Source organism: Hesperophylax consimilis, chromosome 25, assembly GCF_061612785.1.
Source record: "Hesperophylax consimilis isolate HC1 chromosome 25, BYU_Hcon_1.0, whole genome shotgun sequence".
Classification (NCBI taxonomy): domain Eukaryota; kingdom Metazoa; phylum Arthropoda; class Insecta; order Trichoptera; family Limnephilidae; genus Hesperophylax; species Hesperophylax consimilis.
In genome coordinates, this window is record NC_142860.1 from 20,987,908 (window position 1) to 21,007,137 (window position 19,230).

Consider the following 19,230-nt stretch of genomic DNA (forward strand, 5'->3'; position numbering starts at 1 on the left):
AAATGTGCTCATCGTTGTTTACTGGGGTAAGTAAATTATGAAACATTTGTAAAAGTGTCTTAACTAAATACTCTGAAACTAACTACGAGTCTGCAAACAGAAGAAATTTACTTTGCCGAATTTGGACTTCGCAAATTAGTTCATAACGTGGCGAGTAATTTGCGTTCCCATGTAAAAATGTCTATTCATTCAAAAGCAGATTTTACTTTTAAGAACTAAATGGTGATATTATAATGCGAGATGCCTATTTACTGTCAGATTGATTTATTGACGAATCACAGTCAGCTTAACCCCCTTCGTTCTTCAACAGTTGATTTTACCCCTCGCCATTATCTTCTCGTCTATTAATTCCTATGTTTGTGTTCAAAACAGTATTCCTCCATTCAATGACTAGACAAAACAGTAGTTCTTAATGCTCCATTGCCTCCAATCATAAATAAACTATTCACCTTCAATGATCAAGGCATAAATAAACCACATCGTCGCACATAAAGATAGCAGACAATAAAAATGTGCGATGAGAAAATGAAGATAATGTTGGTAGTTCTTATTTGATACATGATACAGTTAAATATGACCGAAGGAGATAGGTTCCCATTGGTTCCCATTAGTTCAGTTGTTAGAGCTGCGTCCCGGCAAGACGAGGATCCCTGGTTCAAGTCCTAGAATTGATAGATTTTTCTGTGTCAAATTTTCGTTTGAGAATCGCTAATATTGTCTTAAAAAATTAATGAATTTTTTCATTGACATCTAGCGGCCTTTTATACAGTTATTTAAATGTCATAATTATTTTTGACCAATAGATGTCACTGTTCTCGCGAATCATTTGACAAAGATTATCACAGCAGACTTCTTTACCGACATTCAGTCAGCGTGCATCATTTGTGTTGTGTGGTGGTGTTTTGACAGTGAGCTCTTTAGTTATGTCAACAATGAGCGATTAATACATTTATTATTTTGACAGACTCGCGGAAGTAAAGTTCGCGAGTGCGCAGTGTTTTAACAACGAAAATGGCCTTATGTTATTCTTCAGTGGGTGCTTTGTGCTCTATAGTTTTGTTAATTGTGATTTTTAATGGATTAACCACACCAAACGTCGTCTCCGCGGAACAGTTATGTGAGTAGTTTTTTATTTATTTTTTATCAAGTATTTATGTACTCTCATCGCGTCGTCGGGTAGTAGTGGTGAGTATCTTTGTTCTTTTTATTGTAAAACGAAGTTCAACGTTCCTAAATGTCGTTAAAAGTTCCGTTGTTACTGTGTAAAATCGGCCTTGTAGTTCGACGTCTCGAAATTCAATTAATACTATTGTGGAAGTTGCCTTCGGAAGTCAACGCATTCTATTCAAGGCTCATAATATAGTCATAATGATAACAAAGTTTTTGTTTTTGTTTTCATAATAACCCAACTTATAATTAAGTAAATAATTAAGTTCAAACCATGCAAAATTATAATTATAGGTTAGGTACCTAATTGTTTACTAGGGATAGAACAAAGTATGCTTTAAAACATGAGTACCTACTTATTAAAAAGTATGTTTTTAAACAGTTTTCGTTATTGAGTTATAAATTATGATTCTTTGTTGATAGATATTTTCAGATGTTTTGGTACTTTTCGTGAAATTTGCAATGAAAATGAGTATAACAAGATTTTAGCAACTAGAAAACAAGAGTTTGTAACAATATTTTATAAACGTAATCATAAGAATAATAGCGCAGACCCGTGAAAAATCACGGTTAGTCTGAATTCTCGAAAAATCTGTTCTAATTTTGAAAATGGAAAGTATAATAATTTTCTGTTAAAAACAGTAGGTAGGTATATTATGTAAATTCTCTGAACAAACACTTCCAATTTTGAAAATAATTACACTAATTCAAAATAAATCATTATGATCATAGTCTCGTTCTAATTCTGTACCTCGTTTAATCTATATAAATAAAAATGTTAGTTTGTTTAAAATCATTAAATCTCCGAAAGTTCTTCGCGAATTGTTTTGAAATTTTGACACAACTTTGCATTCGAATACGCGTGTGTTTTTATATACATATATTATGTACAGGGTTTTCCAATAAGAGGTGTTATTTTAATATTCAATCGTAAAAGATCAATGGTTTCGTTGCTAGTGTGGCACGTAGCGCCGTCTTGTTGAAAGTAAACGTTGTCCAGATCAATACCATCCAATTCCGGCCATAAAAAATCCTTAATCATCTCTCGATAGCGCAATCCATTCACCGTAACTGTTGCTCCAGCCTCATTTTCGAAAAAGTAAGGTCCAATGACTCCGCCGGACCATAAACCGCACCAAACAGTCACACGTTGAGGATAGAGAGGCTTTTCAACAATAACTCTTGGGTTTTCTGAGCCCTAGATGCGACAATTTTTCTTGTTGACGAAGCCACCGAGGTGGAAATGGGCCTCATCACTCAAGATGATTTGCATTTGATTCACTCAAGTGAATTTTAATAATTTCAATGCGTTGTTGAAGCGTGTATCGTTCCATTTTTATTAATGGCGTAGTTTCTACTTGTCAAATGTCAAAAAATGACAGCTTCAAAAGTAACATCTACCGAAATAGCGAGCTATTCAAAATAACACCTCTTATTGGAAAACCTTGTAGATGCCACCTGTGATAGAAAAAACGTACCTTTTTAAAAAAGCGCCATCTGTTGGACGTAAAAGCAACACGAGACAGACTGAGCCATAGCAACGCGTGGCGGGGTACAGCTAGTATAGATATAAAATAAATGTAGAAAATTATCGCTAGGAGATCCTTTGGTGAGGGGAATTACGGCCTCCGTGGCCGAGGGGTAAGGCTCTCGACTAGTAAGCTGGAGGTCGCGGGTTCAAATCCCTGCTTGCGTAAGTAAATTTTATCTGATTAATATGTGTTATTTCACAAATTACTAATTTAAAATAATGTATAGTATATATGCGGCATGTTCAATAGTGGAAGATACTCTCAGTATCGCCCTGGTGTAAGACTACCATTCAGAATTGAAACGTTGCCTGAAATGGCTTTGACCGTGTTTGGTGACCAGATCTGGTAGCCAGATACTTCCACATCTACCTCTTCCCTATCTCCCCCCATGAACATGCACATAAAACAACATCATGGGGCTGAAATACCCCAAGCCACGAGAATATAGCGTGATCTGTCACAGGCTTTATTGCAGAGTATAATAATATTTCAAGTTACTGCAGTACGTTTTGCTTATTATATTATATGATATTATGGTCAGTTCATTAATGCATTGACGTGCAATGTGCATAATGCATAGACTGTCGTACCTACAACGTATGATGAAGCCATATTATGACAAATTTGCATTATGAAAATTCCTGATTTCGTTATTTATTTATTTATTTAACGCCCTTTTTAACGGCTTTTACATGTTTGGTAGTATAATTTTAATTTGACAGATACTTTGAAACATAAAAAATAAAATTACATTTGATAAAAGCTATGCAACAAGTCATACAAACACAAGAAATAAAAACAGAAAATTACAACTATTTGTAGGTTTACATGATGTGTTACATTTACATTTTACATCACAATGTTCTCCTAAATTATCAAAAATGTTGGCCGAAATAACATCACAATGTTATGACGTACTTATTTCGGATTATAGTAATATTATTCATAAAATAATTTTTATATGATAATATTTATATAAATAATTTCATACCGATATTAAAGCTACTTTTTAATCCTTCCTCTGCTTATTATTTATTTTTGACCAGAGTGTTAATAAAATTAATTGAATACGCATGCTGCAATTTAATCTTTTAAGGTTGAAGGAAGATGGGGAATAGGAAGGTTGGTAAGTGTCCGGTTATTCTATAATAACTCGGATAAAGTCAGAGGTGGGAGGTTGGAATGTAGCTGGCTGTTTAGTAATGATCACCAAATTGCTAAAGCAATTTCAAATGATGCATGTCACAAAATAGTAAAACTGCCTCCATGACCTTTTATACTTACATGTACCTCTTTGTAATCTTCTCCTTAATATAACGGTGTAGAACCGCTCTATAGCGAACATTAATAAATCCTATAGATAGATATTAGATCAATCTTCAGACCAAATTAATCAAAAATGCTGGCCGAAATAACTTCATAATGTTCTCCTAAATTATCAAAAATGTTGGCCGAAATAACATCACAATGTTCTCCAAAATTATCAAAAATGTTGGCCGAAATAACATCACAATGTTCTCCTAAATTATCAAAAATGTTGGCCGAAATAACATCACAATGTTCTCCAAAATTATCAAAAATGTTGGCCGAAATAACATCACAATGTTCTCCAAAATTATCAAAAATGTTGGCCGAAATAACATCACAATGTTCTCTAAAATTATCAAAAATGTTGGCCGAAATAACATCACAATGTTCTCCTAAATTATCAAAAATGTTGGCCGAAGTGACATCACAATGTTCTCCAAAATTATCAAAAATGTTGGCCGAAATAACATCACAATGTTCTCCAAAACTATCAAAAATGCTGGCCTAAATAACATCACATGTTCTACTAAGTGACAAATAATACAAAAACATTAACTAAATTAACCCTTTCGGACTTGAATTAAAACTGGCGGTGTGGTATAACACATATATTTGCTTGATAACAATAATTGGTAGAGTTATTGGAAATCGTTTGGTGTGTGATTAACGTTTCGTCATAATAAATTAATAGAAATTATCTTAAAAATAACTCCTTTTTTTTGGAATTTAAAAATTAAAAGAGTTAAAGAAAAACTTGTTATAAATCGGTAGAAATTGGGTATGCGGGGCTTAAGCCATACATTCACATCGGTAGTGTATGGCGAGTGATATGCTGAAATAGACCAAGCCAAGATGCGTATAGCGTAATGTGTCACCTACTTTAAACTTGTTAAAGGTGTAAAATATAAAATACCAAGTAATTGGATTCACCTTTTCATGAGCAGTCTGCGTCATTCTAAACTTCACAGTATTGTAATTGGTTAGCGAATGATGAATGGATGATGCATGGATGTTGCAAAAAACTATGGCTGATTCCGCTGCTAGAGAGGTGTTTTTCACCGCTTTGTATGGTAAATGGGGTCAATGCCAAAGTCAGCTAAAGAAACCTCCTATTTTATATTATTAACTGTTATGATTTTTTTTATATATTTGTTTTAGCACGACTTTGCAATGCATTTTTCAATTAACCCGTTGAAGTTGTATATATTTCCTGATTGATTTTATTGTTTTTCTTTTTAAACTATCTAAATTATAATATGTAATAGTTTCTGTGGGTGGCTTTGTTTTTTATACAAATCTACCATTTAATTCCGAGATTGATGAAATTTTACACACTTAACCTTCGAAACAAGAAGAAGGTGACTGTCTACATGACATTTTGAAAAACCACACCATCCCCATTTCGATCCCTTAAGGTGAAGCCTAATGCTAAATAGTGATTTTAGATTAATCTTTATAACGAATTGGTTTACATTATGAATACCAAAAATATGCTTTAGATAAATTTAAGCTTTTACTTCAAATAAAAAATATTTATTCAATATAAAATATACATCTAAACTACTAAAAAATCTATTTATTCAATAGAAATGTATGAACGCATAAATGAAACAATATTACGGCTGAGATTATCTGTGACAGTTTCCCTTGATTTTTTTTGCGTTCTTATAAAATTGTTTTTCACTTTTGCGCATGAAATCGAGCATTTCTTGACTCCATTTGCCAAGCGATTTTAATACCTATTGCCTATATTCGTGTCGAAATAAGGCATACCAAGAAAATACAAAATTTTGCCTTGTAGCTTCCTCTTAAAGCACAGTTTTGATACTTGAAATATTATGTACACTTGACGTACAAAATAAGAGGAAAATTACATATGATTTCTAAAAACTCTGCTTAGCCCGGGTAACGCCGGGGACTTAAATTCAATTAGAATCATAAAATATTATTATTATTTTTATTGTTTTTGTACCCGTATGAATCAATTAATAAACTATCTATCTTATATTTAATGTTTTTTAATGATAATACCACACAAGAATCCCATCTGGAGCCTGTAGGACTATGGCATCATTGATTTGTAGAATGGTGTGAGATTCAAGGAAATAGTGAAGATAGTGATCTTTCTCCAGGGCAATACTGAGATTAGGTAATTTGATCCGGGAGTCTTCAATCTTACCACTTACTTGTAGAAAATTTCTTTGTATGAACAACAAAGCGAGAATCTTTCACTTCACCATCAAAAACTTTGGAGCGTTTAAATTCTCATTTTTCTGGAAAAATAAGACAAAAAGCCCTAATTTATAATGAATTTTACATCATATTTTTCAACAAACTGGGACAAAGCTGGGTAGTAACGATATTTTTTTATGTGAATAGGTGCCGCACAAAAACCCCAACTATCCGAGTCATTGGAACTATGGCATCTTCCAATAGTATGTTGCGAAGCTGTAGGCATCGGGGAGGCGAAGTAGTTGTGAAAGGCGTGCATACCTGACTGATCAAGTCTGGGTATTAATCACGGCTAAAGCCATATTCTCAGCATTATTAAGAGTATCTTTGTACCACCCATTTATATCTTATCATTCTCTTCTACGACTTAATGAATATTGTCGTTGAGTTATAATTCGATAACCATGTTTACATTACAAAATGTTAGTCGTGGAATGCTAACATTTCGACTTAGTCGACGCCATAGTCGATTGATGTTTGTTTTTAGGTAGTATGTATTTTCAAAATACACGACTCCATTAATAAATTATTCAACACAATCAAAAGATATTCCAAATAACGTCGACATCGCTGAAGTGATTACAAAAAAATATTATTCTTCATATATTTCATATATTCGCATTGCTTTAAATCAAGGCTGCCCAACCTTTTTAACAGTTGGGCGAAATTGACGATTTTGAATCACTGGCGGGCCACTGGATACCTGACGGTTCCTATTTCCATGGGGGGGGGGTTGTTAGAGAATTTCTATAAAACATAATTCGCCACAAAAAAAAATCAAAATGAGTGCTCCCCACAAAATATTTGAAATCCATGGGTGGGGGGGGTTGTTACGGAACTTCGCTGAGAAAAAATTTCGCGCACCCAAAAACATAATATGTGATTCCCCACAACAATTTTTCGAATTCCATGGGGGGAGGGGTGGCTACAAGATTCCATTTCGGACGCAAAAAATATTATATCAAAAACCGGTGTATTTTTGATTAAAAAGTAAGTTCAATAGGTTAGATTTTTTCGTCGCTGATTCTTGCCTTCGTTGGCAACACTGGTGACCGCGCGCAAACTGCATTGTTTGTTTTACCGCGGGCCCGCGACACTTTTTCAAATTGGCGGATTGGCGGGCTTTTTGAAAATGGTTCACGCGGGCCACTTATAATTCGTTCGCGGGCCACATTGTGGCCCGCGGGCCTGGGGTTGGGCAGCCTTGCTTTAAATTGTTATTTTACCTATTTTTCCTCGAATTTAAAATTACACATTTTTAAATTTAATTTCTTTGTGCATGAGTACTAGGTATGTACTATTATTCCCAAATTCAAAAAAATAAATAGTTTATTTGGTTTGAATTCAGACGTCTCTTGTTGTTTTTAAATTCCTATGGTAATTAGGTTACATCGAATTCCACAATTTTTCTGATTCTGAAAAATCCCCTTTCAAATGTCGACTTTTTTATTTTTTCTTTATTTTTCCAATATACGAATGCTGTAATTTCTATAATTTAAATGCAAAAAAATATGTAAGTAAGTACCATTTTTACTCACTTTTTGACCGTCTGCTGTTATCATTATTGTAATACCTACCTATGTAAAAAATATCGTGGAATAAATATTAGAAATTAAACAATTTCTGGCAGTCAATTATCACTGTCCAAAATTCATGACTATAAAAAGTTGTTCAATGTGACACGAATTACTTGTCTTACGATTTATTTTATATTGCAATTTTACGAGAAGAATTAATTATCCAACCATCATGCCGTTGCTCCGAAGGAGAAAGTTTTCGGGGACGCCCGAAAAAGACATGGAACGATCAAGTGAATCAGATACTTGAGTCGGGCCATGTCAAGAGTCATAATAATAATTTTTTGGCGTTTCGTCCACTCTGCCTACCACTGTGGAAAACGGCGTGATGGTTAGTTAGTTACTAAAAAGTACATACAGTATCATCTCTATAATCTGAATCCACTATAATCCGAACACGCTATAATCCGAACCCACTATAATCCGAACCCACTATAATCCGAACCCACTATAATCCGAACCCATTATATCAGAAATGGGGCGGGTGGGTGAAAAACACAAGACTTGACCATTTAAGAAAAATGTGTTAAATTTACGCAAATGCCTACAGAATTGTCTTCTATGATTCATCGAGAAATGGAAGAATATTACCTAACTGATAAAGGATGGTACTCAATCTAAAATAGTCTGGTAAGGTATAAGTGGAATTTTAAACTTCCAATGTGAGAACAGTTTGCTTTCAGCGGTTAGTACGTCATACTTTCATGAATAGTGCACTGGTTCCAGCAAAACTAATACTTTTTAAAGTGTGTATCCTCGCCTCCAGCACCACCATGATTAGGAAAGTGAGGAACTTTATCAAAAATCAACTCGTAAATTAAACTCGCTTAAAAATTAACTGCGGTTGTTGACATTTTAAAACATTTCGATTGCAGTATATTTATTATGTTGTTGGTTTTGCAAAGAAAAAAGAAACACGTTCCTCTATTGATCATAGACAAAACGTGTAATATTGGTGACATATTATAATATGCTTACGACCTATATACGAATGTATGTGCTATGTTGAAGGTTCCGGAAAACGTCGAACTCTTAAATATTCCGAAAATCCAGCTGTTTCTTAAAGATTCCAGTACTCAGAAAATTCTTTAAAGCAAATAAGCTCGGTTTTTTATCGTTCGGATTATAGAGACTATACTGTACTTTCGAAGCCGGGTATAGCTAGTGAATTCATAAAAGAATACGACAATAAAAATGAGAAAATAATGCAGTATCATCTGTTTCCTTATTAAAGGCACTCTTGGAGACACACTAATAAAATGAGGCCACATTAAACAGTGCTGGAAAAATAAAGAACTCGCAAAGTATCATTAAAATTAGTATCACCTTTTTATTTTAACGTCTTACTTCCTCCGAGACAACTCAAGTACAAGTGTTTGTGGTTCCAAATACTAACCGTATTACTAATTAGATTCTTACACGCCGGGTCAACGTTGGTGTGGTAAAGCCAATCTTGAGCCTCGTTTAATACAGTTTTAACCTAACAATCGCCATGGTTATAAGTCAATTTTTTCACTATTCTGACCTAACGGGCCGCGTAATATTTACACCACGTTTTTTAGTAAGGTTTGTAAATTTGTATTATGGTCCAACTGTCTATTCATGGCTGATGAAAGTTGATGTAATAGATTTTTAATTAGGATTATTTTTTTGCTTGTGAGATCAGGAAGAGGAAATTTGGGAAGTATCTGACTATTCAGATTGGTCACCAAACACGACTAAAGCCATTTCAAGCAATATTTTAATTCTGAAAGGTGGTCTTTCACTGGGGCGATACTGAGTGCTAGAAGGAGCTTGCTGCAAATTCTGTAGGTATGTTATATGATAATAAATTAATTATTAGCCGTATATCCGTGAAAAATCACTGCTGAATTTTCAAAATGACAATTTTTGAGATGAAATGATCTTGTCGAAATGTTGGTAATTAATATTAGGAAGCTTATCTTTAAAGATCTCAGACATGTACTAGATAAGGACAAATTAAAAACAATTTATTTTGCTATAATTCAGCATCTTCTATCGTATAATATAGTGTACTCGGGTTCATTCCTGAAGACAAGAAAAACATTAAACATTATGTACAAGAATTCAGATATCCTACAGTTACTTTATTAGGAATGTAATGTCATGAATTTAAAACAACTATTTATCACACAAACGCTTTGCAGATTTTTTAACAAAATTTTTGTATTGCAAGAATTGGCTCTGGTCTGAACATTACGGCAATTCACACTAAATCTTCATTTGGTCAAAGAAATTATTTGTATCAGGCTCCACTTCTATTTGATAGACTTCCAGACCTCATTTAGTCGTCTAATTTCTTGTGTAAGTTTAAAAATAATGTTAAATTATTTGTTCTAGCCGAGATAGCCAACATTTTGTTTTCATCTTTGTCCTCTTAAATTAATGGTATAATATGTTGTATATGTATATTTTTTCATCTTTGTCCTAATAATGTAATTGTTTTTTTCTTCTTTCTGGTCTTCTTTTAAATAATAGTTTATTATTTTTTTTATACTTAGTCAAATATCAATGTATATCATGGTCACCTTACATGTTTACGCTGTAAATAATTGGCTGGAATTAGCTTAAGGCGATGCACTACGTAGCAATGCAAAAAAATATATTTTTGGTTTGAAAATTTGTAATTTGTAATAAACTAGAAATGTTTCAGATGCTTTAAATAAATACCGCGAGTATAATACATATAATATATATAACAGTAAATTAGATAAATGCAACAAGGACCCCAAAAAAATTTGGCAAATCCTAAAAGAAATATCCCCCACACCTACAAAGAAAAGCGATTCCTTAACCGAGATTAAAATAGATAACGAGATTATTAAGACATCAGAAAAACCACTAAAAGTATGTAATTATGTGAATAACTATTTCGCTAACGTAGGCAAGGTACTAGCAAACAGAATCACTACAAATGACGATATCCCAGAATTCTCAACCCGCTATACACACACTGGTATTTCTCTCTTTAAAATTCCATACATTACCCAAACACAAACATTAAACATTATAAACGATTTTTTTTATATATATATTCAATAATATTGTTATTGGGTATATAAAAACATTTTATTTTTAAACAAGTTCTACTGTGTAAAGTACCTATACTAACACCCACTTCAACCATATTCAAAAAAATTCCAGTGTTGAAGATACAAAAATTATATTCAAAACAAATACTTACTTTCCTTTACAAGAACCTAAACACATTTAAAACTTCACAAATTTCTCGCAATACTAGAACAGGACATGCACACCAACTACTAATACCAAAAACCAACACATCCTTTGGACATAAACACTACAGATTCCAGGCTATAAAACTATACAATTCACTTCCAACACAATATAAAACATCTAATCTTACAGAATACAAAAAACACATATGGAACTGGCTACAATCCTTTTAAAATTTATTTTTTTATAATTCACTTTTTTTTTGTTATAACTATGGAAAAATCGATTTTATTATTTTTATTATATTATATTTATACAACAGATGAAATTGATAAACACATTGATGGTCTAAAATCAACAAATTCTACAGGAATTGATGGTTTATCAGGTAACACACTAAAAAAAAAAACATTACATTTTAACTCCATTGCTACATATTTTTAATATATCCTTAAAAAAGGGACATTTTCCCGAACAATTAAAAACCTCTATCATAATACCAATTCACAAATCAGGAGAAACGCACATATTAGACAACTACTGACCTATTTCCTTGGTCTCAAACCTCTCAAAAATATTTAAAAAATGTATCAAAAATAGAATAATGAATTACCTAGAACAAAACAAAATTCTGTCCCAAAATCAATATGGCTTCAGAACAAAACTAAGCACTGAAGATGCAATATTCGATCTGACTAAAAAATTATACACATCTGTTGATCAAAATAAAAAGAGTTTAGCTATATTCCTAGACTTAAGAAAAGCTTTTGATACGGTAAATCACAATCTACTTATTAAAAAAATGAATCAAATAGGTTTAAAAAATGATACACTAAAAATTCTTACTAGCTATCTCAAAGACAGAAAACAAAAAACAAAAATAGGGGATTTTTTTAGTACTGAAACAGGAATAAAAAATGGAGTACCACAGGGAACTGTGCTTGGCCCAATTCTCTTTCTAATATACATAAACGATTTATGTGATGTTATAATCCCTGGTAAAATTGTATCTTACGCAGATGATACAGTAATAATAGTGAATGGAAAATCCTGGCCTGAAACTTTTTTGAAGGCAACAAAATGTATTACATATGTCTCATCATGGCTAAAAAGTAATAGACTCTTCTTAAACTATAATAAAACATTTTACCTAACCTTTTCTAAAAATAGTAAAAATAAACTCCCTAATAACCTTAAAATTCGAATACATAACGTTAACTGTAATCAAGAAATATGCTCATCTTGCTTTTAACTCGGAAAAGTTGAAAAGATTAAATATTTAGGTATTGTTATTGATACAAAATTAAATTGGCAGTCACAAATTAATAATACCGTCTGTAAATTAAGATATCTTACATACACATTTTACAGACTAAAAGAAGTGCTCAATGTTGAAAAACTGAAAATTATTTATTTTTCTTTGGTGCAATCTTCACTCATATACGGAATAATAGGATGGGGCGGTGCGCTTAATGCACATATCAAACCTTTACAAATAATTCAAAATTATATCATCAAAGTTATGTATAGTCGGAAAAGAACATTTTCAACGGATGAATTATACAAAGAATCTAAACTATTCTGTCTCCGTAAACTATTTATTTTGCAAACTATGAAATACATCTTTAAAAACAAAAATAAATTCGAAATAAATGAAAACAGAACCAACATTAGAAATAATAATGTATTTTATACTCCCCAAACGAACACAAAACAAATGCAAACACACTGCTGTTTCATTGGACCTCGTACTTTCAATCTTTACCGAAAAATATTCAAGTGATAACTAAACTTCCTCAATATTTAAAAGAATTAAAATTATGGCTTTTCGATACAGCAGTTGAAACTTTTTTTATTTAATTTGTATCAATTTATGTTTCTCATAAAATATTCACCATATATCACAATAAACACTTATAACTTCACTATACACTATTATAAACACTTTTTATACAAAACGCTTATACAAAATGTAATCTTGTTTTTATTTTATATGCCCACAATTTGTTTATTTCTAGGTACAATAAAATAATAACTTAAATATATTACCCACGCACAGGCTGCGCCTTAGTGGGTTCCCATTATTCTTATTGATTTATATAATTTTGTATGTAATTAATGTAAAAATTGGGAAAAATAAAGGAATTAAAAAAATATATATATATATATATATATATATATTTTAATTTTTATTGTTACTCTGTTTAACTAACTCCACTGTATTGTTTTAGTATTATATAACTTTACAATTGAAAAAGTCTCCCACAACACAGGTGAACTCATAGCGTGGAGGACAATATACTATACATTTGTAATACAAATATATTTAAGAATAAATAAAATAAATACATCTTGGCCTTTGAAATAATCGAGTATTTTTTACATAAGTCTTTTCATAAGCCCAGAAAAAAATAATGTATAAGGCCTATGAAAACAGCTTTAAAGTTCAAAATTTCCTACTTACGAACCCATTTTCGGTTATGGTTTTATTGTATAATGTGGCAAATTAAGATATTTATAAAATGATCGGAAAACATTTAAATATTTATGCCTGAACATCCACAAAATAAAATAAAAGGCACTTTTTGGCCATGTTTTTTTCTCGCCTAAATCAAAACAGCTGGATGGTGTTAAGCGGGAATTTAAGCCTTATCGCCATCTACGAAAGGAGTGTTATTGATGGCTGCTCGATTCAAAATATTTCACGACGTAGTGCATCGCCTTAAGTCTAATAAACGGCACGTGCTTGTTTTAAGTGGTGGAAACAGTATTGTAACAATATTGTTCTCTCGATATATAATCTTTGTGTTTTTTTTATTATTTTGTAAAATTATTAAGCTCAACACAAGATTGTCCTAGTGAGGTTAAACATTCTACTGTAAAAAAGATACAATGTAAAGAAACAATACACAATAGTATCAGTTCCATTTTTAAAAATGAGACATAAATTAAAATCAAATTGTAATTCAATAAATGTTATGCAGGAGGCACAGACAATCGAAATGCTATCCTCGTTATCTATACTCGCTTATCGTGTTTATTGATTAGTTGCATGTGACTTGTACAATATGCGCTTTCTCTTTATATTGATAATAAAAGTACCACAATGTCCTCTTTGTTAGATAAAGCGTGATAGTATTTTATTGGAAAATTATTAATTAAGACTCTACTAAACCCTTCAGGCTAATTTGTTCGGTTTTACGAACAAACAGCTATTATCTGTAGAGTCAATTTGTTCGCTTTTCGGAACAGTCCATATTGTCTCATGGAAATCATTGTATCTCTCTTACTTTAATTTTGAGAAATATGACCTAAACGGTAATGGAAAGAGAAAACATTACGCTTTATATTCAAATCCAGAAGTTAATCTCAGAAGAATTATAATGTATACCTATGAAACCAAAGGATCCGACCGCAATCGGAGAAAAAAAACTTGTTAATGTGTTTATTATTTTTATAAAAAAACTACACAAAAGTGAGGTTGTAGTAATATTTATAAAATTGTTTTTTCCGTTACCAGTAATTTTAGTTCGTCGTTTAGACGGAAAAGCGTAAGCATTTTCAAAACTTTTTTGTGTTTGATATCAAAATTTGAATGTTTCAAAATTATATTTTTATTTCTAATAATAAAATTAATGCGTATTTCATCACCTTTCAACAACTTTATTAGTTTTCAGATACGTTAAGAAATACTACATTTCTTTGGATTTTGTTACGACACGCAAATTCTCCGACTCTCTGACAGCGTCTTGTCAAGAAATTGTCAATATGCAAGCAGCCTGAAGGTTAATGAAAACTTGTTTTGTGTTATTAATTATTCAATTAAGAGGAAGCTACAAGCCAAAAATGTGTATATTCTTGGTATACCTTATATTGTAGGTAATAGGCATTAAAATCGCTTGACAAATGGAGTCTAAAAACGTTCGATTTCAAGCACAAAACTGGTTTTTATTTATTTTACAAATATTTTTATAAGAAACCAAAAATGTTAATCAAGTGAAACTGTCACAGATAATCTTAGCTACAAAAACTGTATTTTAAGTTGTTTCCTTTGTGCGTTCATACATTTCTATTGAAAAAAAAAAAATTTTAGTAGTTTACATTTATATTTTTTATTGAGTAATTTATTATTTTATTTGCAGTCTACTCCAGCGAAACGATAGGAAAACCTTCAATTTATCTCTAGCATATTTTTTGGTATTCATAATGCACACCAATTCGTTATAAAAATTAATCAAAATAGTGATTTGGCATTATGCTTCGCCTTAATAACGCTGTACTTACTTTTGTAACTAAAAACTGTTCTTTTGAAAATGCTACTGTTAGTCTATAACCTTGCTTTTTGTTTTTTTTTTTTAAATCTTAACATGCTCTTTTTACAGCATTCTGCAAAGAGCAGTCTTTATCAAAATCAAAACAAATTCACACTCGTTATTTAATTGAAATCACGGACGCCTCTATGTATCTTTATGTTTATTTTTTATGTATCTTCGTTTTAACATACTTATTTTAGCTAGTCCTGTATTCGTCTAGGATAACTTGACACTTGTAAATTTGACTGTCCTGAAACGTGAATCCTTCCTAGTTGGACAGTCAAAATCATAAAATGTAATCAATATTATATTATACAAAAAAAAAACAAAATGTTGACAAAATACTGAAATATATGAACCACACTTACACACAACAAGAGATAAATTATGACATTTTATTATGACAACGTTTTTGGGGTCGGAACGGGTCGTTTATTCGACTCTTTTTGTGTGGAACGAGCTACCGTTATCTATTTTTCCTTCTTCATATAATCCGGGCCTCTTCAAAACCCGCCTTAATAAACCCATTGCTACAGCCTCTACCTTAACCCGCTTGCCAACGCTGCCCAACCGGGTGGCGACGTAGTTCCCCTGTACAAACAGGGTCGCTCTTGTGAAGTGTCACTTTTTCATCACGTTTTTTTTTGTGTAACAGTGGGACACTATTTTTGCCATTAACTAAGTAGTAATCCTCTTTGTTCATCGGCAATGTATTGTTCTATTATCATTATAGTCATTAGGCCTTGATTCGAATGAGTATTTTGCCGGCGATGGTACTTAACTGCGTTTTCACTTCCCGCCAAGGCCTTACAATGGAACTACTGTCACTTCTATTGTTAGCCACCTGAACGTAAACATTACCACGGGATCTTAAACTCTCCAGTTCCCATGTTCTTACCAAATACAATTTTACTTTCTGAAGACGTAACCTATTACAACAGGTAACAGTTTAAATAACAAGGTCGACAATTTTTTTCCATGTGCGATACAAATGTGTGTCATGAACTCAGTCTAATTGAAGTTAAAGCGATTAGATGGTTCTGTGGATCACAAAAACTGCGATGGGCTAAACATGTGACAATAATGAGGGATAATAGCACATCAACAATCATGACCAAGTGGGTGCCCCAATGGATGTAACCCAGTAGAGACACCCACAACTTTTCCGAAGATTTCGGCCAAAATCTACCGATATTCGTAGAAAATCTACCGAAATTTGGGAAAATCAACCGTAATTTTCCAAAAATATGATTAAGCACCTAAAAATATTTTGACGATCTACCGATTTCTGTCTCTAATCTACCGATTTTCATTTTCGCGGTGAGGCATCACTGCCGAGAACAGATTCTAGCAAGTCACAGGCAGTCCCGACGAGAGACAGTGGGATGGGAAGGTGCTCCTTCGAACCCTTCACACCGTCCCCAGCAGCACAATGGCCAGATGTGAGCCCTATGAAGACGGTGGGATAGTGGAGAAGAGACTTCTGAAGAACCCAGGGGACTAAATAACTGACTCCAACCAACAGGACCACCAGGGAACGGGAGATCAGGCCTTCCATTTCATCGATACCGCTACTTTAGGGATGGCGCAGTGGACAGTGCAGGAAGCTAAGCGATTACAAAATATAGACAATGCCTTTGCGGGGACAAGGGCTTTTCCACCCCCTTATGGGGAAGGTGTAACATTACAGTAAGGTAAAGAAGTGGAGACTGCGTAAAAGCGAAGATTGTAACAGAGGACTGAAGGCGAATTGCGAGGACCCCAAACAATTGAGAGCATTTGTGGAGGACAAATCTATGGACCCAGAACCCTGTGATGTTGAGGATGACTGGTGTGTAAATTGATTCCATGTCTGAAAAATTCATTTATGCAATATAAAGTATCATATTAATTTTATTCATAAAGAAATCCAATTACTGCATTGTTTTAAATGCACAGGTACACTGATTATACGTGTTTTTATAGATTTATTCTTGCACAGGTGTTTGTTTATTAGCGATTCAAAATTCTGATTCATCAATAATAAAGATTTCTTTTTTTCCTTTTGAATAAACATATTATAAATCTCTTCAATTATTACATTTAATCTACATTTAATTTTAAACATTGAAATATTCAGTGTTATAAAATTAGTGTACCTGAATTCGAACAAGTGAATTAATAAGAATGAATGAATGAAGAAGTCAGCACTTGTTATTATTATACAAAACAAATACATCATTAAGAACATGTCAATACAAATATTGTAGTTTGCACTTCCCTCGTAATTACATCCAGTGTGCGATGTATAATGCAATGAAATAGCTTCATATCTATTGTACTATAATATTTCTTTGTAAAAATGCACTACCGAAGAAATCAGGTATTTCTAAGAATTCAAAGTATGTTTTCTCGTGCTATGTAATATTATCATTGACTGTAAGAAATCCGGTTGTTAATGACGGTGTAAAAAGGAATGTGTCATCTGTGATTTGTTACAATGTCGTTTCTTCTTATTGTGTTTATAACTAGTGTGGTGTATAAAATTTAATTAATTTAATATTTCCCAGTCTTTTATGTTTTGACGCGCGTTGAGTACTGCCAAATTGTGTGGTTATTGGTTGTATTTAGAGATGGTTCCATGATAACTCAACACAGTGACAATTCAACACACTTTTAAAAAGTGATATAAAGTCATTAAACGACCAAAAAATTTTTTTTAATCTAATCTAACCTAACATACTTAACCCAGTTAATAAAGTTTTTGTTTCATCACTTTCCATGACTTTATATAAATTTTTAAAGATGTGATGAATTATCATTGTGATGATTTATCCGGTTACCCTAGAGATGTATGCGAATATAATAATAATAATAAAACATTTATTTGCCAATAGATAAATTTTACATATTTTTAAAATAAATTCTATTGACAAAAAGGTCACTGCTCAGCTATGCATTCCGGATCCCTCCGGGAATGCAGCTGGTTTTCAGCAGTGCCTCCAATATAATAATATATACATATTTAGGTAAATAATGAACAATAAATTGCAAATTAATGATATAGTCAACAAAAATTAAAAATAAACAATATACATAATCGCAACCACATGTAGCTAAGTATCACCTTTATTGTAACGATAGCAACCATTCGCAGCAGAGCTTCTTGAAGCAATGCAACGATGTCGATATTCGAATTGACAGTAGTACTTCGTTCTAAAGCTTTGACGAAGAATAGTACGAATATACCTACCCTCAAACACAGTAGTCTTATGTTTGGGGAGAACGAGTAAGTGGTTTCTTTGACGCATACTATGTCTATGAGAGTCACGGGATCAATTTTGTTCTTAATACGCTACGTTATATTTGGGGATGCTGTTGGAGGGTATTTTTAATAAAGAAAATAAATAAATATCCTAGTTGAGGATAATAACGAGTCGTAAAAATAACCCATTCTCGTGCGCAAAATGTACGGAAAACTGATAAGTAAGTCTTCGGTGAACGTATCATTGACTATATTTCTTAGGAGCACATTCCCTTGAAATACTGACATAACAAACATACATCCCCACCTGTGTTTCTTTATATCCGTCAATTTAGACCTTTGCTGGTATCTAAGGGCAGAACAGAAGTTGCTACCAAACTGATCTACGAATTCCAGATAGTAAAAGCTGTATGAAATTCATGATACCAGAGTTATTAGTGATTCTTACATACAGATTTTGGCTTTATAGTTAAGATTAGAATTTCCCCAACGTTTCGATTCAACCCTTATTGGTTATTACGGATTTACTGGACATAGATCAAACTGGCTCAGCTTCTCGGCTCGATTCTAAAGCTGGACACAGACGGCAATCATTTGGCTAAATCCATTTGGATAGGTTGTCAATTATTTTTACTGGATATTTCTTCAGAGAGAAAACT

General features: G+C 32.5%; 1 protein-coding gene across 1 annotated transcript in view; it reads left to right on the forward strand.

Annotated features, from left to right (window-relative positions):
- The first annotated feature begins 880 nt into the window (after nt 1-880).
- Nucleotides 881-19,230, forward strand: part of Meltrin (disintegrin and metalloproteinase domain-containing protein meltrin) — a 219,648-nt gene continuing 201,298 nt past the window's right edge. Inside the window, exon 1 of the mRNA XM_089646892.1 lies at nt 881-1,117. Within this exon, the coding sequence (XP_089503018.1) occupies nt 1,012-1,117 (106 nt within the window). The 5' untranslated portion in view covers nt 881-1,011. The remainder of the gene's footprint in view (nt 1,118-19,230) is intronic.